Source organism: Peromyscus eremicus, unplaced genomic scaffold (assembly GCF_949786415.1).
Source record: "Peromyscus eremicus unplaced genomic scaffold, PerEre_H2_v1 PerEre#2#unplaced_355, whole genome shotgun sequence".
Taxonomy (NCBI): domain Eukaryota; kingdom Metazoa; phylum Chordata; class Mammalia; order Rodentia; family Cricetidae; genus Peromyscus; species Peromyscus eremicus.
The window spans coordinates 113,369-138,869 of NW_026734591.1; the positions used below are offsets into that span (position 1 = coordinate 113,369).

A 25,501-nucleotide genomic window follows, 5' to 3' on the forward strand; every position below is an offset into this window, starting at 1 on the left:
CACACACACACACACACACACACACACACACACACACACCAGCACAGACAAGTCACCGCATTGCCCATTCTGAGACCTTCCCTGGAGAGTGTGTTGTAGCTAGAGTTTTCCTGCCTGGCCCACCTCAGGACAAATCTCTCTCACCTGCCAGACCCACAGCTGCTCAGACCTGACCAAGTAAACACAGAGACTTATATTGGTTACAAACTGTATGGCCGTGGCAGGCTTCTTGCTAACTGTTCTTACAGCTTAAATTAATCCATTTCTATAAATCTATACCTTGCCACATGGCTTGTGGCTTACCGGTACTTTACATCTTCCTTGTCCTGATGGCGGCTGGCAGTGTCTCTCTCACCCATCTTCCTGTTCTCTCAATTCTCCTCTCTGTTAGTCCCGCCTATACTTCCTGCCTGGCCACTGGCCAATCAGTGATTTATTTATTGACCAATCAGCAACACACTTGACATACAGACCATCCCACAGCACTTCCCCCCCCTTTTTTTTTCAAGCCTCCATGCCAGCCCCAATTCAATTTTCAGCCATGTTTGAGGTGTCTTTGCCTTTGCTGAAATTGGAAAGGACGTAAAGAGTTACTAAATGTCTTGGCTTTGAAGGAAGAGGGCTTTACTTGGCTCACAATTCCAGGTCGCAGTCCATCACTGTGGGTTAATCTGTTTTACAATCATGTAAATAGAAACATTAAATTCATTAAAGTATAAAGCAAACAGAACAAAAATATTTCTGAAATTGAAAAAATGCACAGATGATGATTTGCAGACTGAACTTTTACTTTATGACATTGACTGAGGCCACGCGAGGCCACGTTTGGTGGGAAGATCAGTTTGGGTCAAATCTTGTTTAGGGAACCCTCAGAACTACAGAGCCATCATTCAGTGGGTAATGAGAGCCACGTTACCTGTAAGAACCAGAGCACTAGCACTGTGTTGGGTCCGTTCGTTTCTGTCTTCAGCCCTGGAGTGACCTCCCTTGGCTTAGATTTATGTCTGCTGGGGACACTGGATGTCTGTAGCCAAGTGAGTTATAGCTTCATCCTGATTATCTGTATGACCTCAGGTGATCTTGGGGCAAATTGTCTAATGAAAACTTATAGTCCTGGCTTCAGTGTCTAACACAGGCCTGGTTTAATAGTTTGACTGTGAACCTATTTACTCAATATTTATCAAGCGTTATGAATTCTTGGCTCTGGGAATTATAAATAAAATAGTCTTCCATCTAACAGTCAAAAGCAGCTTACTAATTCTTATACCAAGGGAAGAATCAAGATGGTGCTGTTGAATGGAAGACAGAGTCTGGCTTCTGGGTCCTAGCGCCTATCACATCTGTGATAACACGGAGAATCGTACAATTCCAAAAGCCTTTAAAATTATGTTTTTTTTAACCACTGATTTCATAGAACAGTGGCATGGATCAGAAATTTTAGAATAATAGTCCTTTTTTATAATGTATTACTTTTGTTTTATCATCTGAGTGTTTTGCCTGCATATATATGTGAGTATATACCACGCATGTGCCTGCTTCCGAATGGCAGCCGAAAGAAAGTGTCAGACATCTTAGAACTGCGGTCACAGACAACTGCTGTGAGTCACCAAGTCAGTGCTAGCTTCTAAACTGAGGTCCTCTGTCAGAGCAGCAAGTGCTCTAACCACTGAACCACCTCTCCAGCCTCCTAGAATAATAGTCTTAAGTATAACAGCAGTATGGATGGAGGGGACATTGCCTTACCAACAGCACTGCTCATTTTTAAGAAATTAGAAACTTGGATTTAGCATAATTCATGCATAATTTCAAAACACCAAATTGCATGCCATATATACTAGTAATTTTCACTCATCAATAAATTTTACTGAAGTTAAGGAGGAAAATGAAATTTGGAATCCATTATAATCCAGATTTGCACAGATAACATCTTCTCATCACTCAGGCTTTTTCAGGCTTTTGTGTACATAGCCAGAACCTCTGAAGTAGCAGGCTGCACTGAGTTTGGCAGAAAGACCTTGGCAGGTGCAAGGGGAGGCTGGAAAGAACCGGGGGCATAAATCATGAAAGGGCTGTGAGCTTAGCTCGGAACAGAGTAGGAAGCAAAGGTGAGCTGCAGCAAGGAGCAAATGAAGTGTGTCAGCATGTCATGGGCATTCCCATTCCTCCATCAGAAAACAGGGAGAACATGAACATAAATATTTACCGTGAGCTGAGATATCACAGGAAGAGAAGCAATCACGGTGCAATAAAAATCAAGTCTTCCAAGCTGGCAGTGGATTTTCAAGCCCAGCACAAGCCCATGCAACACTCACACTCAGGCTGACATTTCAAGAAAGTTCATGAGCAAAATAAGGCATTTTAAATACTTGTCAAAGAGAAATAAAATCATCAGGACAAATTTTATTTAATAATAGCTTTCTTCTGGTTTCAGTTACATTAAATTTGAAAGGTGTATATTTTTAACACAATGCCCTGTGTGACTTTCTCTGGTTGCAGCCTAGCTGGGCTTAAATACTCCAGTGAATAATGAAGATAGAGAGTATGAACTAACCCAAGTAACGCTGATTTCTAACAGGAATGTCTTTCTTTGACATTGACTAGATAAGAAGTGTGGTGGCACCAGATCTAGATCTCACCCACAGCTTCCTATAAACACATACACTAAATACTGGATTCCTTCTTCTAGATGAAGAAACACAGGGCTGGAGAGATGTCTCAGTGGTTATGAATGCTGCTCTTGCAGAGGACTCCAGTTCAGCTCCCAGCACCCATATTGAGTGGCACAAACCACCTGAAGTGCCAGCTCCAAGAGATCTGATATCCTCTTGTGGCCTCTATGGGCACCTGCATGCACATCACACACACACACACACACACACACACACACACAAATCATCATTATCCTCATCACCACCACCATCATCATCACCATCATCATCACCATCATCAATAATAAATATTTTAAATACACACAAAAAAACGGGCTTTGAGAGAAGCTTCAGGTTTAAAATAGTATGAAAACCTGCCCCATTGCTCCAGAACCAACCCGAATGATTCAGAGAATGGCAGGTTTGTCACAGATGACGGTGAACACTGTGGGTGCTTTGGTTGGTGTGCATTCATGTCATCTTTTCCTGATTTGTTTTGCCAGTCACTGTTGTTCAATAGACAAAATGCGGTTTTGAAAAATGATACAACCTTTCAGCTAGGTGGAGGAATAAGTAAAATAGACCCTGTGGTGACTATCGTCAACAACAATGTATACTTGGAAAATTGCCAAGAACATAGTTCTTAAATGTTCTTTAGCAGTGTTGTGAAAACACTCTGATAATACAATCATTAATTAAATGCAATTAAATATACATAAGTGTGTGTGTGTGTGTGTGTGTGTGTGTGTGTGTGTGTGTGTATAAAAGCAACATTTTTTTCTCCTGGTTTTTATCTTCCTTCCTGAGACAGTGATTGAGAGCATCTTACTGATTCTTGACATTTCTTGGGCAGAGCCTGGTGGGATCTATTCATGTGACATGTTTGTTTAATGCATGGTTTACTGCATAGCTAACTTCAGCAGGGTTTATATCTTCTGCTATGCCATGTATTTCAACACTCACGTTGTGTTATAACATTTCTGTGGAATTGTAACTCATGCAATATTTTTAGAATTCTTGTTAAAATTTTAATTGTATAAGTGCATATGCATGCATATGTGTATTTGTATCTGTGGATGTTTCAGTGTGTTTCTCTGTGTGCGTGTGCATGTACGCACGTGTGTGTGTGTGTGTGTGTGTGTGTGTGTGTGGTCTCATGCATGAGAAACCACATGTGTGGAGGTCAGAGAACATCTTTGGGGAGTGGGTTCTTGCATTCTGCCTTGTTGAGGCAAGGTGGCTCTTGCCTGTACAGTCAAGCAGCAGGCCCCAGGCTACCTGGCCAACAAGCTTCCTACCAGCTCTCCTGTCTTCCCCTCCCATCTCACTGCAGGAAAGCCAGGATTACAGATGGGACCCCCTGCATCTGCCGTTTATTTTTAAACATGGATATTAGAGATCTAATTCAGATTTCCAGGCATGATTTTAGAATTTTTAGAACTCTAGTTTATTTCATCAGTACATCCTGCAAAGGCCCGTACACTTTAGCAAACCATGGTGATTCTACATGTGTTTGGATATTATGTATGTGAATGTATATGCACACATATGTATATTTAATTGTCGTTGCTATTATTTTTGAAACAAGGTCTTGCTCTGTAGACCTGGCTGACATAGATTTTCTATATGGAATATGTTGATCCAACACCCCTGGTAGTCCTTCTGCCTTTCATTCCTGGACAATGATACATTTGAAATCCTAAGTATACTTTTTCATTGGCGACACAGGGTATGGAGTCGGCCATCTTGATGGGGTGTGATTTCTGCTAGTAAGATAGTGAGATTAACATAATGGAAATAATGTAATTTTGCAAACATTCAGTGATATTGATATTCGTCATCTGAATAACCACTATTACAACATTAAGGTAATGGCTTTTACACAGAAGGAGTTCTTTATGACTATTTTGGGAAACATGCCACAAGACTCATGCTTCAACATGCTGCCTCTGATCCACATATTTTTTTTATTATTCTCATTAGAACTCAATTTGTTGTGTTTATTTAGGTGTTCTATCACCAGAAGAAACAAAAACACAAAATCAAACAAAATATTACAAAATTAACCACAAACGATAGACTTGATAAGAAATTCGCGATTTTAACTTTTGCTTTCTCTGAAGTGCAGCAAGAACTTGGAGCAGTGGAGAGCCTGAGTGGAGAATTCTTAGAGAGGTTTGTACTTTGCTGGTATTTTGTCATTGCTGGAGTGCTTCCCCCCCACACACTTATTTTTCTAACATAGTTTTATACTTTGTTATTCTTAGGGGATTTTATTTGCTACTTTTGCTCTTGAGACAAAGTTTCCCTGATCCCTGGTTTGCTTCCAGCATCCCATGCAGCAAAGGCTGGCCTTGAACTTCTGATGCTCCTGCCTTCATCTTCCAAGTGTTGAGATTACAGGTGTTGGGCACCATGTCAAGAAATTTACCTTTTATGGAATAATTGCCTTCTACAATCACATACTATCTTTTTGTTTATCATAAAATTAACTTGCGTGGTGCCAGTATGGGACACAGGGTTTGAGAGTGAACACAAAGTAAACTCTGGTGAGAAAACTGTTCAAACTGTTGGGAGCTTCATAGCCTGGAGGCGTCAGCATACCACAGAAGCAAAGGAGACTTTCCTTAGTCACCTCAGCAGAACTCGGAGTTTATATGCTATTGTCTGAATTATTCATAATTAATATGATTCACCTGAGTGGTCAGAAATAAGCAGTGCTATATCTCATTAATATTAGTGATATTTCTACTTACAACTACGAGAACAGGCATGATCATGAGGTTGCATACGATGTATGCAATGAATAGCAAGTAATGTGCATCCAGTTTATGTTAAATGCATGAGGATTCTATGCTGAAAACCATAATGGAAATGGCACCTTCCCTCTGGCTTAAAACTCAGCTTGTAAATATTGTATTGTTAATTAATGATAACTACTAATTTAGTATTTTTAAATGTGATCTCAATAAAAAGCAAGAGCTTTCCTTCACGTATGAAGCAAAAAAGTTACCAGTAATGTATATGTGTGTACATAAATACATCTGCATGAATGTCCCAGTGAAATCAAGAAGTTAAAATCATGACTTGGAATTTTTACCAAAAAATGTGTGATTTTCAAAGTTTCTAAAACTGATAAGCATACTTTACTGTTCTGCCTCATCTACTGTGACGTGGTCTAAACTGACCTGATATCTGCTGGTGTGAAATGTTCTCAGAGTCCCTTCTGAGGAGTCATGAAAATTCTTCAAAGCTGCTTGGTGCTAAGATGCAAGCAGGGCATCTCAGAGGAAGCGAACCTAGCTATTGGGTCCATAAAATGCACCTGAAAAAATGTCTTCAACTGGAAAAAAGGATGGTTTACCTAATTACGCTACTTTTCAGTGCTGCTCTTAGCGTTAGGAAAGAAATACATTTGGGGTTTATTTATTTGGATAAGATTTAAGGTATCTTTACAAAAACAAAGTGTTTATGTTGTCCTCCGCCAAAATGGTTTTGGTGCACACAATGTTAATTCTATATTTGTCACCAAGTTATTGTTAAATTTATGTCTTTTATGAGAAATATTTATAAGAAGAAATATCAGATTTACATTTTAAAGAAGTGCCCTGCACTTTCCTCAAAGTTGTACTTTCAAAAGGATTTGAAGTTAATTCCGATTACTTGTTTTCTGAGATACATATTTTAAAGTCGTAATGCAGACACGCTTGAAAGATTTTACCACAAAGCTTCCTAAAACTCAGCAATGAAACAGTTCAGCTTGAAGAAATTAATAGAAGCTTCAAACAGAGCACCAGCTGTGACTGTATCACCGCGTGTCACAAGGCAGCACACGCATTGGAATGATGCACCCTCACTCGCATGGGGACGACAAAGTCCAGCTTCCTCTAATCACAATCTCAGCAGCAATCTCCATTCTCAGGTTCCCACAGTAGAACTCAGAGGCACAGGCAGAGTGGGCACACAATCTGGGTTTACTTTGGCAAGTGAGACAGTCACTGTCATCTCCAAAGCAGAGGGCAGACCGAGCCATGCTGCAAAGCCCTGCCTCTAGTGTCTGGATTTCAGCCCTGGCCAACTTTTTCTCCTGTGCTTGATCGCCCTAGGGCAATCTGGGATAGATGAAGGTCTTCTTGGAAGCCAACTGTGGTGATTTGAAAGAAAATGGCCCCCAAAGGCAAATGGCACTATTTGGGGGTGTGGCCTTATTGGAGTAGGTATGGTCTTGTTGGAGGAAGTGTGTCACTCTAGTGGTGGGCTTTGAGTTCTCATACATTCTCAAGCCACGTCCAGTGAGACAGACTACTTCCTGTTGCCTGCAAGTCAAAATGTAGGAATCTCAGCTCCTTCTCCAGCACTTTGTCTGTCTGCATGCTACCATGTCACACCATGATGATAATGGACTAAACCTCTGAAACCATAAGCCAGCCTCAATTAAATATTTTCCTTTATAAGAGTTGCTGTGGTCATGGTCTCTTCACAGCAATAGAAACCCTAACTAAGACAGCAACCTTACCCACAATTAAGTCTGTTATATTAAATGCAATATTAAGATGGTTTAACTACTCATAAAGTTAAGACACTTAACAGGTGAAAAGGTAAGGTGTCTGTGACTGCTTCTCAGGGTGGGCATTGTGGGAGCCAGTCTGAACCAGTGCAGACCAGCTGCCTTTGTGCTCTCAGAACCTGCTGTTTCTCTTGTCTGATTGGCTTGGCCATCACACACCCAGCTGCAAGCCCTCTTCTGGACCTTCCTCGGGGCTCCCAAGCTCTGCCTCTGATCCCTTACACTCACCTTACCCTAGTACTTGTTTTCACCATTACAGTATACATGAAAGAACATTACAGGCCTGTGTGTTTATAAATTATGAATGTGATGTATATTTTCATAAATACACATGCACACATAAAACCCACCACATACCTTGGCTTCTCTTTCAATTCTTTTTCTTCGCCATTCTCTGACACGTTTTCTTGAATAATCTTTCCTACTTCTCCAGCATGCCAGTGACATTACATTAATCACCAAATATTCTCACCTCTCTTCTTTCTGACTCTTTCCACTTATATTTTCTTCATTTGACTATTCTCAATTCCTTTTGTAAATCCAAATTTCACTATATATGCATATAGATGCACACACACACACATACACACACACACACATAACCATATAATCCGTTTTCTGGTGGAGTGGGTCACTCTCCGCCCCACATGGAAACCTCAAGAACATCACAGCCTTCTTCAAAATAATGAGCGTACATAGTAAACTACAAATGTCTTTTCTTCAAAGACTTTATTTTCATTTTACGTTTATGGATATTGTATCTATATTATGTCTGTGCACTACACGTATATCCTCTGCCCTGTGCCCACAGAAGGCAGAAGGGCATAAAGGCTCGGCTGCTTTGCTTGTTGCTGAGATCAGATGGCTGACAAGCAGCAGCCCACAGAAGGGTTTATTTTGCCTCCTACTTCAAGGACAGCACAGTGCACAGTGGTGGGGGAGACCGGACGGCAGAAGCATGAGGCAGAAGTCACATCACATCTGCAGTCAGGAAGCAAGGGAGATAGATGCTGGTGCTCAGTGCAGAAGTCATATCACATCTGCAGTCAGGAAGCAAGGGAGATAGATGCTGGTGCTCAGCACAGAAGTCACATCACATCTGCAGTCAGGAAGCAAGGGAGATAGATGCTGGTGCTCAGTGCAGAAGTCACATCACGTCTGCAGTCAGGAAGCAAGGGAGATAGATGCTGGTGCTCAGTGCAGAAGTCACATCACATCTGCAGTCAGGAAGCAAGGGAGATAGATGCTGGTGCTCAGTGCAGAAGTCACATCACATCTGCAGTCAGGAAGCAAGGGAGATAGATGCTGGTGCTCAGTGCAGAAGTCATATCACATCTGCAGTCAGGAAGCAAGGGAGATAGATGCTGGTGCTCAGCACAGAAGTCACATCACATCTGCAGTCAGGAAGCAAGGGAGATAGATGCTGGTGCTCAGTGCAGAAGTCACATCACGTCTGCAGTCAGGAAGCAAGGGAGATAGATGCTGGTGCTCAGTGCAGAAGTCACATCACGTCTGCAGTCAGGAAGCAAGGGAGATAGATGCTGGTGCTCAGTGCAGAAGTCACATCACATCTGCAGTCAGGAAGCAAGGGAGATAGATGCTGGTGCTCAGTGCAGAAGTCACATCACATCTGCAGTCAGGAAGCAAGGGAGATAGATGCTGGTGCTCAGTGCAGAAGTCACATCACATCTGCAGTCAGGAAGCAAGGGAGATAGATGCTGGTGCTCAGCACAGAAGTCACATCACATCTGCAGTCAGGAAGCAAGGGAGATAGATGCTGGTGCTCAGCGCAGAAGTCACATCACATCTGCAGTCAGGAAGCAAGGGAGATAGATGCTGGTGCTCAGCACAGAAGTCACATCACATCTGCAGTCAGGAAGCAAGGGAGATAGATGCTGGTGCTCAGCACAGAAGTCATATCACATCTGCAGTCAGGAAGCAAGGGAGATAGATGCTGGTGCTCAGTGCAGAAGTCATATCACATCTGCAGTCAGGAAGCAAGGGAGATAGATGCTGGTGCTCAGCACAGAAGTCACATCACATCTGCAGTCAGGAAGCAAGGGAGATAGATGCTGGTGCTCAGCACAGAAATCATATCACGTCTACAGTCAGGAAGCAAGGGAGATAGATGCTGGTGCTCAGTGCAGAAGTCACATCACATCTGCAGTCAGGAAGCAAGGGAGATAGATGCTGGTGCTCAGTGCAGAAGTCACATCACATCTGCAGTCAGGAAGCAAGGGAGATAGATGCTGGTGCTCAGTGCAGAAGTCACATCACATCTGCAGTCAGGAAGCAAGGGAGATAGATGCTGGTGCTCAGTGCAGAAGTCACATCACATCTGCAGTCAGGAAGCAAGGGAGATAGATGCTGGTGCTCAGCACAGAAGTCACATCACATCTGCAGTCAGGAAGCAAGGGAGATAGATGCTGGTGCTCAGCACAGAAGTCACATCACATCTGCAGTCAGGAAGCAAGGGAGATAGATGCTGGTGCTCAGCTGCCTTTCTCCTCGTTATTCAGTGCCGACCCCAGCCCATGGGATGGTACCATCCACATTTATTATGGGTCTTGCCATCTCAGTTAACCTAATCTAGAACCTCCTTTATAGAGAGTGACTCTAGAACCTGTCAAGTGGGCAATCGGTACTGCACGTGCCCGGGGTTAGTGCCTCAGTTTCTGATAGAGTAAGGACAAACACCTGACATTTCATGGATATTTAACCACAAAGGGTTTGTGTCTCCACCAGGAGACAGCTGCTGACTTCGTACAGCTGTGGTTCTCTAGGCCACTCATAGCCACCTCCTTTTTGGTCAGCTCAAGGTCCTGCTGCTGATCTTCTGTCAGCTCAGATATTCTGCTGCCCCAGGGTTAATGAATTTGTTTGGGGTAGTGGAGCAGAGAAATGCCGCAGCAGATAAAGATGCTTGCTGCCAAGCCCGACAACCTGAGTTCGAGCCCCAGAACCCACAAGGTGGAAGGAGAGAACCACCTCTTCACACCTTGTCCTCTGACCTTCACCTGCTGTGACCCAACACACATGCGCAAGACAAATACATAATAAAAATAAAAGGGAAACTTTGATATTTTAACACTAAAGAGTTATCATGAAGGTGGGAAAGAGTTCTGCAATAATTTGTCAGGCTGTACAAACAGGAGCAGGGCTTGGGCTGGCTTCTCAGGGATCCTTCTTCAGCTCTCTCACACACGCCCATCTTCTGAGCAATGCTGCACCGGAAGCATTAAGCAGCACATTGAAATGCCAGTGTTTCTATAGTTTGGCACCAAATCTAAAGCTCTTTCACATATTCATTTTTCTTCAGGATAGTCTTAAGTACTTGCAATACAGTAGGGTAGATGTTGGCCAGAAAGGAGAAATTGTTTCTAACCTGTGTGCCTCTTTTAAACACTGCCAACAATCTCTACACCTTGTAGGGCTGCTAAATTCAAATTCACTCACTTAATACCAGAAGAAGCCGTTTAATTTCAAACTTCAATATTAGAGTCCACTTACAAGTAGCAATGATGCTGTCATAAAACAAACAAATAACAAAAAAAAAAGTTTAAGAGTTCTTGTTGAGCAGAGCTTTCAGAGGACTGTCAACCACCTCAGTTACTCACTGTGCACCATACAAAAAGAAATTAAAATTGCCTTACAGAATGTGCTAGGGATTAGAGAAACAAATTGCTTAAATAATCTAGAATGTAAAAGGATTTGGGGGAAGGAGATTACAATTTGTACTATTCTCCAAAAGGAAGAGCAAACGTGGCTGTATTTTCATGACTACTGAACTTGCCGAAGCGGGGGGGGGGGGGGGGGGGGGGGGGGGGGGGGGGGGGCGGTGGTGCTCGCTTTTTTATATTGGTTCTATTATGCTGCTTATGTGTATGTGCAGACTGTACCTCATATGATTGGGGGAAATATCCCGAAACTCTTGTAGATGTACGTCATCCTACACTTGCACAATCTCAGTGCCTCTGTCTTAATCAACTAATGTGTATGTGTTGGTAGTAATATCTTACTTTAGGCTGCCTCTTTAGTTCCCAGATGTACACCAACTGCCACGGAACACCATAATAGTGCCTTGTTCTAGACGTGTTGACCATCTGAACAGGCGAATCAGGGCACACTACACATGGCAAATGACCCTTCCCCATTACAAACTAACAAATCTTCAAAAACCCAACACAGAAAGGACAAGCAATTGGAAAAGCACACATCAGAAGACAGGTAGTTGTTACCTCTACGGTTTTAAACTGATCACCAGAAAAGCCTCATCACTGAACATGTGGTTCATGGAAGTGACGTCATTTTCAAAGCCTGTATCGGTGTGTACGTTCTAAGACTTGCCGCACAGAAAACATACCAAGTAATGATGCTGACCAGAGAAGGGAAATGGCTGGGTGCCCCCTTGAAGATTGCCAGCACTCTGTATACCCTGTTCTTTATATCTCGTATGAGAGAAGATGGGGAAATTTGATCACCACTTGAAATTACTGGTCAGGAAAAAGAAAAACATCGTAAGACCTCAGAAAAAATACGTACATTCAATCTCTGCCTTTCTCCCACTAGCATACATAAAAGGAATGGCCAAAAATAGTCCATTTCTTAGAGGTTAGCTTTTATTTTTCTTTGCATTTTCCTAACGGGTGGGTTTGGCCATGACAAGGACAGTAAGCTGTAGCTTACTCATCTGTAGCTCAGCACTAAAGGACATTTTACAGTGAATCAGTAGTAGCTTCCGAGTAACATTGTAAGACACCCCACTCTTTAAAGGGACTTTCTGGATTGGATAAGGTTTGGATAAGCCAAGATTCTCTGCTGCGGTTATAACCATTGCAACATGTTTCTCTTCAAAGGGCTTGTGAGGCATTTAAGATTAAATGTCTTCTAATTAGATATATTCTAGATGATAACCAGATGTCATTATGCTAACTGCATAGATTTATACGCAAGTAATACCATTGGCTATTTAATTAGCCAGAAAGTTCTCAATTTTCCACGGGCTACTGAAACACTCTCCCCTAAAAATCCTGAAAATCATTCTAAAATAGCATGACATGTCAGGACTTGCTGGCCCTTTGTAGACCCTAATTTAAATCCTGCCACTTAAATTGCAAGAGGCTGCTTAAATTCCCTGGCTAGACTTTCTATAAATGAGCGAAGGTACAATGACATCTGCTGAGGATGATCACCACAGTCAGAGATAATGTGCGTTCTTGACGACATATCCTCTGCCTTGCCTCGACACCCACCCTGGCTACAGTATCACAGATGTTTTCCAAATGAGAGGATTGGATATTTTTCAATATTTTTTTTAACTGAAATAGAATCATATCACTTTCCTCTTCCCTTGCTCCCTCTAGCTCCTCCCATGGCCCCTCACTCTCAGTTCACGGCCTCTTTTTCTTTGATTATTATCGTTATGTACATACCTATGTATACGGTATGTGCACAGATATATAAACACAGCCATTGAGTCTGTTTTCGTTGTTTGTGGCTGACCACTCTGCATTAGACAACGAGTAAGGGGGCTTACCCCTGGGAGAGGCCAACTCTCGCTCCCAGCGGACGGCACTGTATACTTAGAGAACTCTCTCCATCTGTTTGTACCTTAACTCCGAGTCTCACGGCAGTTAACATGGTGCACTGCTTAGCTCTCTTGATGTGACAAAAACACCTGGGGGGAGGTGCAACTTAAAGGGGGGAGGGTGTTAATTTAGCCACAGTTGGGGAGAAGTTGCTCATCAAGGGAATGGGACCAGCTGTTGCATTGCCTCTAGAGTCAGGATGCAGAGACCAGATTGGAAGGAAGGGTCCTTCCCTGAAAGCCTTAAACACCTTAAAGCCCACCAGGATGGCCCATGTCCTTGACCTGAAGCAAGCCTCTACCATCGTAAGTTCCAGTACAACGTCATCCTTTGGGCACCAGAAACATTTTCGTTCAAACCACAGTACCTCACATTTCTGTTTCTCATAGTTTGCTTTTCCTATTCCCCTTCTATCCCCTAGTGTAACCCATTCAGACATTTTCTTTTCTTGCAGGTGCTACCAAACATAGGGCCATGAATCAGGGTTTGTAGAGTTCTGAGCATTGGCTGGTGCTGGCTGGAAGTCACAGATAGCAAGTGTCATGGGGCCTTGAGCTTTCGCTGACCTGCAGAAAGGTTTGACGGACAGGACCCCTAAGGTCCCTTAGTCAGTGCACTGAGGGAGAGAGAGACTTCCTCCATGACTTCCCCTACAGCACATGACTGTAATGCGTAGCTGTTCTAGCTTTGACCTGGAAGTACTACCCCCATTGAGGCTTCCAGTAACTGTCACACCTATGAGACAGGGCCAAGAGAGGAGCTCTTGAGACCCGAGATCCGGATATGCCAGCTCTCTTGGTTCCTAGATCCTGGACGCTGGAGGTAGATTGAGCAGAGTTTTCCAGAGAACACCACTGGACTGCAGTTCACCTCTCCCAGACCCTGTAACCATTCCCTTTACTTGCTGTGAGTTACCCCACAAAATAAACCTCCCTTTTAACTACGTGAAGTTGCTTTAACACTTCCACCAATACATGACAGTGGGATTGGAACAGGGGTAGGTGTTTTGATATACAAAAACAAAAAGACAGAATTTTCATGCCAACACTCAAGAAGACAGGAAAATACCAGTTTTCAGGGGTGTGGACAATTTATAGTTCTTGAGACCCAAGGGACACAAAGCTGACAAGCTCCTGGAGGAAGAGTCTTAATTTCCTTGATCTCCACTGAACGTCCTTTTGCTTGGCTGAAAAACCCACCTCCTCCAACGAACTTGTCTAGGACCTACTGTGGAATGTGAGCCCCACTGTGAGCATCACTGCTTCTAATCCAGTGAGGAAAGCTAGAGAGAGCAGGGTCTCCAGTGCAGTTAGTCTCCACAGGCTCCTCAGTCAGATCTGATCAGGGGTCCCTGCTTTAAGATGCCTTGTGAACTATCAGTAATCCCTATGACATTGATAACTGTATTGTCTTCCACACAGTGGGCAGGAGTGTCTCGAAGGCCAGAGTTTAAGTCTATACCTCCAAAGCCGAGAGAAAGACAAAAGAAATTTAAATAATAATAACAGCTCTTAGAAATGGCTCTATTGTGAGTTTTGTTTACAGGCGTTTCTGACAGATTAGTAAATTTTACTCCCTTTTTTCTGTTAAAGGCTATTTCTCTAATATTGATTCTGATGCAAATAAGTTACTAAAACCCAGAACAAAATACTAAAAATCAGATAAAGTAACAGATTTTGTCTGGTAAGAGGGATTGTGGGAGTTTTACTTCATTATAATTTATAATATTTTAAGTATTTTCTATTTGTTTCTCATGACAGTACCACTGTTTAAAAGGATAAAAGCAACCCCTCAACACTTCTACCTACTTTGAGTACTTAAAATCCATGCTACTTGCCTTGACTCTTCGAGTGTTCATGCAGAATACCTTCTTTCTCTGATGTCTCCATATTTATTTTATTTTGTATTAGCTTAGTTTTCAAACAAGTTATATCATAAGATATTAAAAATTATTCCCACACAATTAACATCATTTATGCTCCACTCTGAACTTTATATTTATGTTACATTTATGATCTGTTGACTTTTCAGCTAACACTACTCTTTCCTGGGAGGGCTTTATCTTCAATCTCATTTTTAACAACACATCCCATGATAGATTTCAATAACAGCAGCCATAACTACAAATCTGTGTAAACATATTAGAAAAGAAATATTTTCTTTACTCTGAATATATTCTTTCTTAGCAGGTCAAACTCTCTCCAGATTTTCATTGTAGATGGGACTAAAAGCAGCCAACAATAACCATGCCACAAGCTCAATGCTAGGCTGCCTTAAAACCTCCTCTGTCAAACTAATTGATATATCACTTTCAAATTCAGCCTCCCATCAATGATTAAGATATGGACAAGGTAGACAGAGTCTCTCCCAGAATGTGACATGAATGGCCTACAATTCAGATCCCCAAACTGCCCTTGCAATAGTGTCCTAATCAATATTCCATAAGGCTTGCTATGCCTAAAACTTGCTTTAGAAAGTGAACATTAAATTGTTATAGAACATAATGATGAATTATATGTGTAAGCTAAATAGTACTTCTAATTGGAATCCTTTATTTTGTTGAGGATTCATTATTACTAACATGCCATTTATAATCTTAACTGCTGCTTAAACAGACATATGGCTGTGATAAAACAGCTGAGATGAAGCTTCAAATTCATGGTCTTACCTTATGCTGGAGAGGATGTGGAGCTAGGGGAACTCTCCTCCACTGCTGGTGGGAATGCAAGCTTGTACAACCACTTTGGAAATCAATATGGTGATTTCTTAGAAAACTGGGAATCCATCTCCTCCAAGATCCAGCTATACCACTCTTGGGCATATACCCAAGGAATGCTCAACCACACCACAAGAGCACTTGTTCAGCTATGTTCATATCAGCATTATTTGTAATAGCCAGAACATGGAAACAACCTAGATGCCCTTCAACTGAAGAATGGATAAACAAAATGTGGTACATATACACAATGGAATACTACTCAGCAGAGAAAAACAATGACATCATGAGGTTTGCAGACAAATAGATGGATCTAGAAAAAATCATCCTGAGTGAGGTATCCCAGACTCAGAAAGACAAACATGGTATGTACTCACTCATAACAGGATACTAGATGTGGAACAAGGATGACTGGACTGCTACTCACATCACTAGGGAGGCTACCTGGAAAACAGGACCCCAAGAAAGACACAGGGATCGCCCAATGACAGAGAAATGGAATGAGATCTACATGAACAGCCTGGACATGAGTGGGGGTAGTGAAGGGCGAGGGTCGAGGGAAAGAGAGCTTGGGTGAGTGGGAGATCCCAGCTGGATCAACAGAGAGGGAGAACAGGGAATAGGAGACCATGGTAAATGAAGACCACATGAGAATAGGAAGAAACAAAGTGCTAGAGAGGCCCACAGAAACACACAAAGATACCCCCACAACAGACTGCTGGCAATGGTCGAGAGACAGTCCGAATTGACCTACTCTGGTGATGGGATGGCCAAACACCCTAATTGTCGTGCTAGAAACCTCATCCAACTACTGAGGGATCTGGATGCAGAGATCCATGACTAGGCCCCAGGTGGATCTCTGGGAGTCCAATTAGCGAGAATGAGGAGGGTTTATATGAGCGAGAATTGTTGAGACCAAGGTCGGATAAAGCACAGAGACAAATAGCCAAACAAACGGAAACACATGAAATATGAACCAATGGCTGAGGGGTCACCAACTGGATCAGGCCCTCTGAGTGGGTGAGACAGTTGATTGGCCTGATCTGTTTGGGAGGCATCCAGGCAGTGGCACCGGGTCCTGTGCTCATTGCATGAGTCGGCTGTTTGAAACCTGGGGCCTATGCAGGGTCGCTTGGCTCGGCCTGGGAGGAGGGGACTGGACCTACCTGGACTGAGTCCACCAGGTTGATCTCAGTCTGTGGGGAAGGCTTTGCCCTGGAGGAGATTGGAATGGGGGGTGGGCTGGGAGGAAGGTGAGGGGGGCGGGAGGGGGGAGAACAAGGGAATCTGTGGCTGATATGTAGAACTGAATTGTATTGCAAAATAAAAATTAAAAAAAAAATTCATGGTCTTAGCCTTTGTCTTGCTAATTCAACACCCTCTGCAGTGGTTGAAGGTACATGTTCATAACCCACTTTAAACCTTCTGGAACTATTTTCTACTGATAACACATCACATTTTAGACTCTGTGCAGTTCTTTGCAATATGAAACTCAATGTTATAATTCTTAGAGTATTCAAATAGATAACCCGTTAAAGCCTTCACGAAAAGCCACATGAGAACTATCTTTAAGAATTTTGCATCAGAGGCAATGATTCATGATTACACTGGTTATTTCATTTTTCATTTTTTGCATATCACAGAGAACTTAAATATCTCAGTTTCTATCTATATTCTGATACACTTTACAACCCTCCAGTAAGTAGGATCACCCTTTCTGAATCGTGTTTAATTTTTGCATTACTGGGTTTGGCACATTTTTAAGTTTGATTTTCAATCATTTTCTATAATGATTGATTTTGATTAGGAAACATCCAGGAGATGATATACCTCTTTGTGCACCTGTGATGGCATTTCTAGGAATGATCAGAGCATTAAGGGTCTAGCCTAGTGAATGAATTGAACCAGTGATGGATTTATGATAAGGCAGTATTGTCAAGAGCTGAGGCCTCCTTAGAGGAGACAGGTTACAGATGGCATGTCCTTGAGGCCACATCTTTCCCTGGGCCCTTCCTTTAATCTCTGCTTCTCTGCTTCCTGTTTACGTGATGTGCACTACACTACAGTGATTCACAACCCCCACTCACACTCCCATAATGGACTGACATGCCTGAACATTCAGAATCCTGGAGAAGTTTGCAATCTGCACAGAGCAGGAAGCATTGTGGGCTGTGATGGTTCAAGAGAGAGATCCAGAGGCTCTGCTGCCTTGTATATTAATAAAGGGCTTAGAAACTAGCAGAGAGCCACATACATGCTTGGAAAGCTTTGTATCTACAGTTAGAATTTCAGCTTTGCAGATGCAGGAGATCCTTCAGAGTGCCTCCTGTTCAGGCTGGGGTCAGTTAGGTGCCTGGAAACCATCTTGCTAAAGCCAGGTTTCTTCTAGAAAAGTGCAAGGGTGTTACTGTCTGCATCACACAGTGGCAGACAGAGATTGTTAATGGCTGTATCACACAGTGGCAGATAGAGAAGCCATTATGCACGCCTATCAGTTTTCTCAGTTTGAAAGTAAAACCATCATGGCCAGAGGGTGAGACAACATCAGTGTGAGGCAGCCTGACTGTTTTGCATCCACACCTAGGAAACAAGTGATGAATGCTGGTGCTCAGCTCTCCCTCTCCCTTTTATTCATCTTGGACTTAGGCTCATATGAAGGCTGGGTCTTCCCACCTCCATTAACCAATCCCACAAACTCCCTCACAGGCATGCCCAGAGGTTTGTTTGCATGACAATTCTAAATCCCATCAAGCTGACCATCAACATTAGTCACAGCTTCTTTAGTGTCAAGCACTAATGTGGACAGATGCAGTCATCGTTTAAATTGATGTACCATGAACATGAACTCTTCCTTCCTGTATGAATAACAATTTATGATCACAGGTAAAATGTTGAACCAGGTTTGGTTGCTCTAACTATTCCACAGATATCCAAGTTGGACAACTTATCTTTATAACCTGATGAGACCCACAAGGCAGTGTGGCTCCTTTGCTTCGCTGTTGCACTCAAGTCCGAATAAGCAGCCAGAAATATTTCAATTCTATTTATATGACAAAAAAAAATGCTACCACTTTGAGCTTTACAAACATAGTATTTACAAATGAGTCGCTGTGCTCTGGTTCTGGGTTACAGTTTGCCCAGAGACTTGTAGGTTCGATGTTGTTTAGTGAGTTTCTTTTTTTTCCTTTAGAAGATATTGGGCTGTAAAGGACCAATGAGCATTGCAATGTGAGTTACAGAAAACAGGATTTCACTCTGAGAGAAGATGCGTGAGGATGTGGCTCAGTGGTAAAACACTGGCCTAGCAAGCACAAGGCTCTGGGTTTGATCCCCAGCACTGCAAACCACACAAGACAAAATGCACAAAGCAAAGGCTAAGCCAACTCCACTAAAAGTAGAAGGAAAATACAGTCCACTGTTCACCAGAACACCGCAAGGAAGGACAGACCTTATGTCAAAGTACCCCTGAATTCTGCCATGATCATACAGGAAAAGCTTAGATGTTCAGGACACAATGTCCATAATTGATAACTGTCACTCCTTTTGTTGCAATTATAAGTAAATGTCTCGAAACATAAATGAATAGGTAGGACAGGAAGAATCAATGGTATTTGAATGAATGTAAAGAGGTTTTGTGTCAAGAGCTTAATGTGCAATATTAGTTTAACTATGTAAAGATGTGTTGCATTTGTTTTTGTTGTGGAATATTTGTTTAACTATGTAAAGAATGTTGCATTTGTTTACCTTGCCTGTCTAAGGTACCTGATTGGTCTAATAAAAAGCTAAATGGCAGTAGCTAGGCAGGAGGTATAGATGGGACTTCTGGGCAGGAAGAGTAAGTAGGAGGAGGAATTTAGGCTTATGGAAGAAGAAAGAAAAGGAGAGGACAGGGAAATGCCAGGGACCAGCCAGACACGGAAGAGGCAAGAAAGTAGGACATACAGAATGAAAGAAAGGTAAAAAGCCCTGAGGTAAAATGTAGAGGAATAGTGTAGTGGGTAGCCATTCCAGCTTTGACCTGGAAGTTCCAACCCCCAGTGAGGCTTCGATAATGGTCACACCTACAAGGCGGGGCTGAGAGAGGACACTGAAGACCCGAGATCCGGATGCGTGGGCTCTCTTGGTTCCTGGACCCCGGACACTGGAGGTAGACATAGCAGAGTTCTCCAGAGAACACTGCCGGACTGTGCTTCGTCTTTCCCAGACCCTGTAAACTATCCCTTCACTTGTAAGTTACCCCACAAAATAAACCTCTCTTTTAACTACATGGAGTGGCCTTAATAATTTCACCAATAGAATAGAAACAGGTTAATTAAGTTAAAAGAACTAGTGGGACAAGCCTAAGCTAAGGCTGAGCATTCATAATTAAGTCTTTGTGTCTTTATTTGTGAGCTGGTTGGCAGCCCAAAGAAAATTCCAACTCTAGCTTCAGATATGAAAAACAAAATGCCTCGAGTATTTTTGTTTTTATAGTACTGTGATAGTTGTGATTGCCAACTTGAGGGGATTTGAATTGCCATGGAAACAAACCTCTAGTCGTGACTAGGAGGGAGTTTCTGGGTTGGGCTGAGGTAGAAAACTCCACCCTATTTGTGGGCAGCACTAGTCCATGGGTTGAAGGCCTGGACAAAATAAACAGGGGAAAAAGAGCTGAGCACCAACCAGCATCCATCTCTCTCTGCTTCCTGACTACAGAGAGTCAAGTTACCTCACACTCAGGCTGCTGCCACTTCCCTGACTTGATGGACTGTGGCCTCCACCCGTGAGCGAGCCAAAATAAACCGTCCCTGCCTGAAGTTTCCTCATCAGGAAACTTTTACCACAGCAATGAGACAGGTAACTGATACAGCCCCCTGTGATATGGAGTGCATACAACTTCCATTTGATTGGCAACCACCCCTTACAGCAAACCCTTCTGCACACTGAATGGGTGTGGCTGAATGAGCAACTTTTGCATGTATCAAAAATCATGATTTTCATGCTATACACACTAATTCACTTTTAACCTTTTTCTTTAATTGAATTCTTGCGTCTCTTTGAAAGCCATGTTCATGTTCATTCTTATAAGTTGGGTCACACAGCAATTTAAATCAAAAGAATCACAAAATGCAATAAATATTTAATTGACAAATATTTCAAAAAAAAACTATTTTGAGAAAACATAGGTATCAGAAGCTCTACCATATAATAATACCTTCCTGAAAATCTGATATTTTCATATTTTTGATACATGGTATTTTAAGCCTTGAGAACTCAGCACTAAGAATCTCACAGTTTGGAAGTAGATGGAAAACTGCTCATGTCTGAGTGAGCCAATTTCAGGACCGTGACACAAGAGCTTTCCCACTGATGTCCTGGGCTTTTAGGAGCTGCTCAGTGAGGAAGGAAATGAAAAAGTCTGCCTCCCATTGTCTCTTCAGCCACACTGGAGAGGAAGGCATGCTTTCCATCACCCTCTGTCTTTAGAGTTGAGAATTTGCATGTGGCCAGTGTCCCACTCAGCAATATCAATTGTATTTTAGGCACCTAAATATAGCGATTGGAACATCACACAGAGACAATTTCTACTCGACTGTGCAAGGCATTTGGAAAAAATTCAGATCTCTCTAATCACCGAGTCACATAGTCTAGAACACAGTGGGAAAAAACAAGACTAATTATAGGGAATTAGTGCATTCTGTTAACCCTCCAAAGGCACAACATAGTTTGGACTGTATTCTATTAGTCTGCCAGGAGATAAAATATGAGATTTCTTTTGAGAATCATTTTCTATCCTGTGACTATTACAGATCATTTTTGAGGAGTGCATTCCTCCCACCAAAGGCAGACGATAGGAGACGGTCCACTGTGAAGCACCGTGAAGCTTCTCCTCTGAAAACAGTTTCAAAGCTTCGTTCTCGAGAGTTCTCTCCCCACTGCCAGAATCTAATATTCGCAGTCAGGTAAGAAGGCAATGACCCGTGGAATTGGAAGATTTTCATTTTCCAGTAACCAGCCTGCACGCAAATGAAACCATTAGCCCCTCCTCAGAAGTAACAGAAGGCAGCCAGCTCCTGACTGAGCAGCTTTCCTGTAGTTTAAGAGGGGCAGAGGCAGAGGGCCCTTAGCTTGATGGGCTTTCCAGGGGAGCAGGGCTGTAGCCTTCTAGAATTTCCCACAAGGCCATGGACTCTTCAAGAAGTGGCTAACATTAGAGACTCTTCGAGTTTGAATTGGGTAAAGGCATCAAAAACTCGGAGTCCTACCTACACCTTCCATTTGGTTCTAAAGTTAGGCGTTACCACTTCGTCTTCTGATTTAATTTTATTATGTCTCAAACACTTTGCATGAGTTTTTTCTAGTAATTCAGTCTATATTCTATAAAATGCAGAAATATTTTTAAAAATATAGAAATACATAAAATATCTATATATAAAATATAAATCTCTCCAATCATAGATCCCATGTTGCATTCATCTGTGCCTCCATCTAGCATGTTCACATTGACCCATGCATGTAGTTCTAAGTTGGGGAGGGGTCCCAGACAGTAAACAATTGGCTGAACCTTGAGCAGTCAGAGTACGTGCAGAAAGGGAGCTACTGCAAGGACTATGTCTTTTGTTCACGGCCCTCCCAGAAACTGCTTGTTCAAGTCTCAGGAAACTGAAATTGAGGCCTAATTTCTGAGAGATGGCTGAGCAGCCTGTTATGGCATCTTTCACACTCACACACGCAGAGATGCATGTACACACATAGACAAATCCACCTTACAAAGTTAAAAAAAGAAAAGAAAAGAAAAAGGCTTCTGAGCTCCATGTTTATCATAGTCATTGGGGCTAGGGGTTTTCAAAGTGCAATAATTTGTCCTTGACCTTGCTTAGCATGACCTAATTAATCTGGTACATAAAATGATACTTGTGTGACACCCCCTTGGGCTATTTTCTGATGAACATGTAGCACATGTGGTCTTACCAGGGCACTCGGGATTCTTGCCAGTAACTTTTCTCTGGGTCAGGCTAACATGGCTCTCCTAACATGTAGATCACTGTAGTGTGCACATGGTCACAGTTCCTTCCAACTTCGCTGTGACCAATGTCACATAAATCACCATGTGGCACAGCTGTGGATCTGTTTTACCTTGCATAGTAATACAGCCTTTTCTTCTGAGCATAATATGATCATCTCATTCCATCTTACAGCAGAGATAACCTTGGCCCAGTAGCCATGGCAGCAAAATAAGCAGAACAATGCAATAACAGCCTCTCCTGTGGTAAGGATATGGGAGCTGCTAACAGTTCCTCAATTAAGGGGAGAAGGCCAGAGGACCATCACCGGGCTGCTAGTCCTTACTGTCTCCCACCCGATACTGTAGAGACTCGGCAGATGCACCCTAACGATGGCCTCCACACACTGTATCCACATTCCGTATTTTAATAGTACCGTGGATGCTCCTAGGTTCTGTTGGATCATAGTCAGCCATCATGTCCTTGATCTTTATGGAATAAACGCTTCACCCCCCTCCCTCCCACCCTCGTTAACATTCTGGGAAGCTTCTAACATCTGCTGGCTGTAGAAATCTTAGCTATTTACTTCGGCTTTCATAATGAATACACATGTCCCTTTTATGCAGGCAAAGCCATACTGAATATGATCCTGACTCAGCTAGAGATACCAGGGGAGATGGAATCAAGTCATAGCCAGGGGAAGATGATTATCTGAGGCACCTTCCCCACAGGAAGCCTCTTCATGGTCTCCAGAGAGGGGCACCCTCCCCCTCGAGCTGTGGGCCTCTCCTCCGAGTGCAGGACACACGTCAAGCACTTCACCTCAGACATTCTCATGCTAGGTGGAAGGTGGCAGGATGTCTGTATCTGCTTGGTTTAGCAATGAGGCTTCCCAGGACTGAAAACAAACACAAATCACAGAATGAGCAAGCGGGAACTGAGGTGGTGTTTGTCATGGCCATGACTCTGTCATGTTCAGCCTCATAGACACGCGTCCACCGTCTTAGGGGAGGCAGGTTCGTGGGCACCCACGCAGAAAACAACTGGCCCTCCTTGCTCCGCTCTAATTGATCCTTGACTAACTGGGCTCGTTGTTTCTTTTCTTTACTGCATTATTAGCACTCGGAGAGATCCAACCAACTCCATTCATCTAGAAATCCCATTGTAATTATATTTTCCAACGTTAGAGAAATGAATGACTGACATATCCTCCTTTACCTGTATCCAATCCCAGACACACCCCCTTTACTGAATCCAACCCCAGACACACCCCTTTACTGTATCCAACCCCAGACACACCCCTTTACTGTATCCAACCCCAGACACACCCCCTTTACTGTATCCAACCCCAGACACACCCCTTTACTGTATCCAACCCCAGACACACCCCTTTACTGTATCCAACCCCAGACACACCCCCTTTACTGTATCCAACCCCAGACACACCCCCTTTACCATATCAAAACCCAGACACACCCCCTTTACTGTATCCAACCCCAGACACACCACCCCCTTTACTGTATCGAACCCCAGACACACCCCCTTTACTGTCTTCTACTTCAGCTCTATCCAAGTGAGAACCAGTCATTCCTGACACTGTAGTATTGAAGGTCTGTCACTCCCTATCACACCCCATCCCTCAATAGATCCCTTGGCATTGGACTGTGATGATGGTCAAGGGTTCTTTCTTGTGGCATTGCCTACATTTGTTACAGCTCCCACTGTGATCACCAAATATGTTAGACAAAAGGACTTCAAACAAACAAACAAACAAATCTACTATTTATTGTCATTCATAAAGAAAATCTGGGATCAGGAGACGTTTAGCGCTGATAATTGCCTCCGAGTCACGCTTTTAGCTGCTGGGGGCTTGTATGTACATTCACTTGCTCTTGCTGTCCGAGAGCTTACGTGTCTATCAGGCAGAGACTGTTAAGAAAATTCAAACTATGTCTCTCTTGAGTGAATCCTGTTTTTTTCCTGAACACACACATGTCCATGTGTGTGTGTGTGTGTGCGTGCGCATAACAAAACTCATGAAAGATAAACATAGTTTTTCAAACACAAAATAGTAAATAAATAGTGTCTTGCCCTGGAGCAAAGGGCAGATTCACTCATGCTCATCAAAAGGAGAGATAACATTTCAGGAGAAGAAAGGGCTTATCTGTAAGATGAATTGCTAAACGGTCTTATTAATAAAAATACCTGGAGCCAGATATTGGGGTGAAAGCTGAGAGATCAGAGGAACAGAACAAGCCACAGCCACAAGTTTTTACCCTAGGAAATCCTCAGTCCAAGAGAGGGCTACTTCCTGTATACTCATGCCTATATCCTTTCTGTGCCATACCATCTCATTCCTGTCTGTCTGTACAGACCTCCAGACCTCTGAGGTTAACTACTCCTGGGAATAAAGGCATGTGCCTTCATGCTTGGCTCTGTTCCCAGTGTGGCCTTGAACTCCCAGAGATCCGGATGAATCTCTGCCTCCTGAATGCTGGGATTAAAGGTGTATGTTACCATTGGCTGACTTCTATGTTTAATATAGTGGCTGGGTTTTTCCTCTGATCTCCATAGAAGCTTTATTTACTAGAGCACAAATAAAATATCACCACATTTATCTACCACTCAATGTGAAAGACAAAGGCACCGTCAGTGTTGGGGTGCTCTTCTGTAAGCCTCACTCTGTGCTTTGCTCTGGGAGAGGAAGACTTACAGAACAGATGCAAAGTGGCCGTTAGTGTTAGTGTTAGTGTTAGTGTTAGTGTTAGTGTTAGTGTTAGTGTTAGTGTTAGTGTGGCTTCTACTAGTATGGAATTAACTGGGCTGGCCCATGCCTGCCTCAATAGTCTTTCACCTTCAGTACAAATCTATGAAATGATGGTTACTAAGGGGTTGGGTACAAAGAAAGGGAAAGCCTTCAAGGACCCTTCAGGTCACATTGGGAAAAGTGGAGATTCATATCACTCCTTTAAGGGAAATTCAACATATTCAATAACATG

General features: G+C 42.8%; 1 protein-coding gene across 1 annotated transcript in view; it reads left to right on the forward strand.

Annotated features, from left to right (window-relative positions):
- The first annotated feature begins 1,526 nt into the window (after positions 1-1,526).
- Positions 1,527-25,501, forward strand: part of LOC131901784 (peptidyl-prolyl cis-trans isomerase A-like) — a 43,882-nt gene continuing 19,907 nt past the window's right edge. Inside the window, exons 1-3 of the mRNA XM_059252861.1 lie at positions 1,527-1,598; positions 4,657-4,823; positions 21,309-21,461. Of these exons, the coding sequence (XP_059108844.1) occupies positions 1,527-1,598; positions 4,657-4,823; positions 21,309-21,461 (392 nt within the window). The remainder of the gene's footprint in view (positions 1,599-4,656; positions 4,824-21,308; positions 21,462-25,501) is intronic.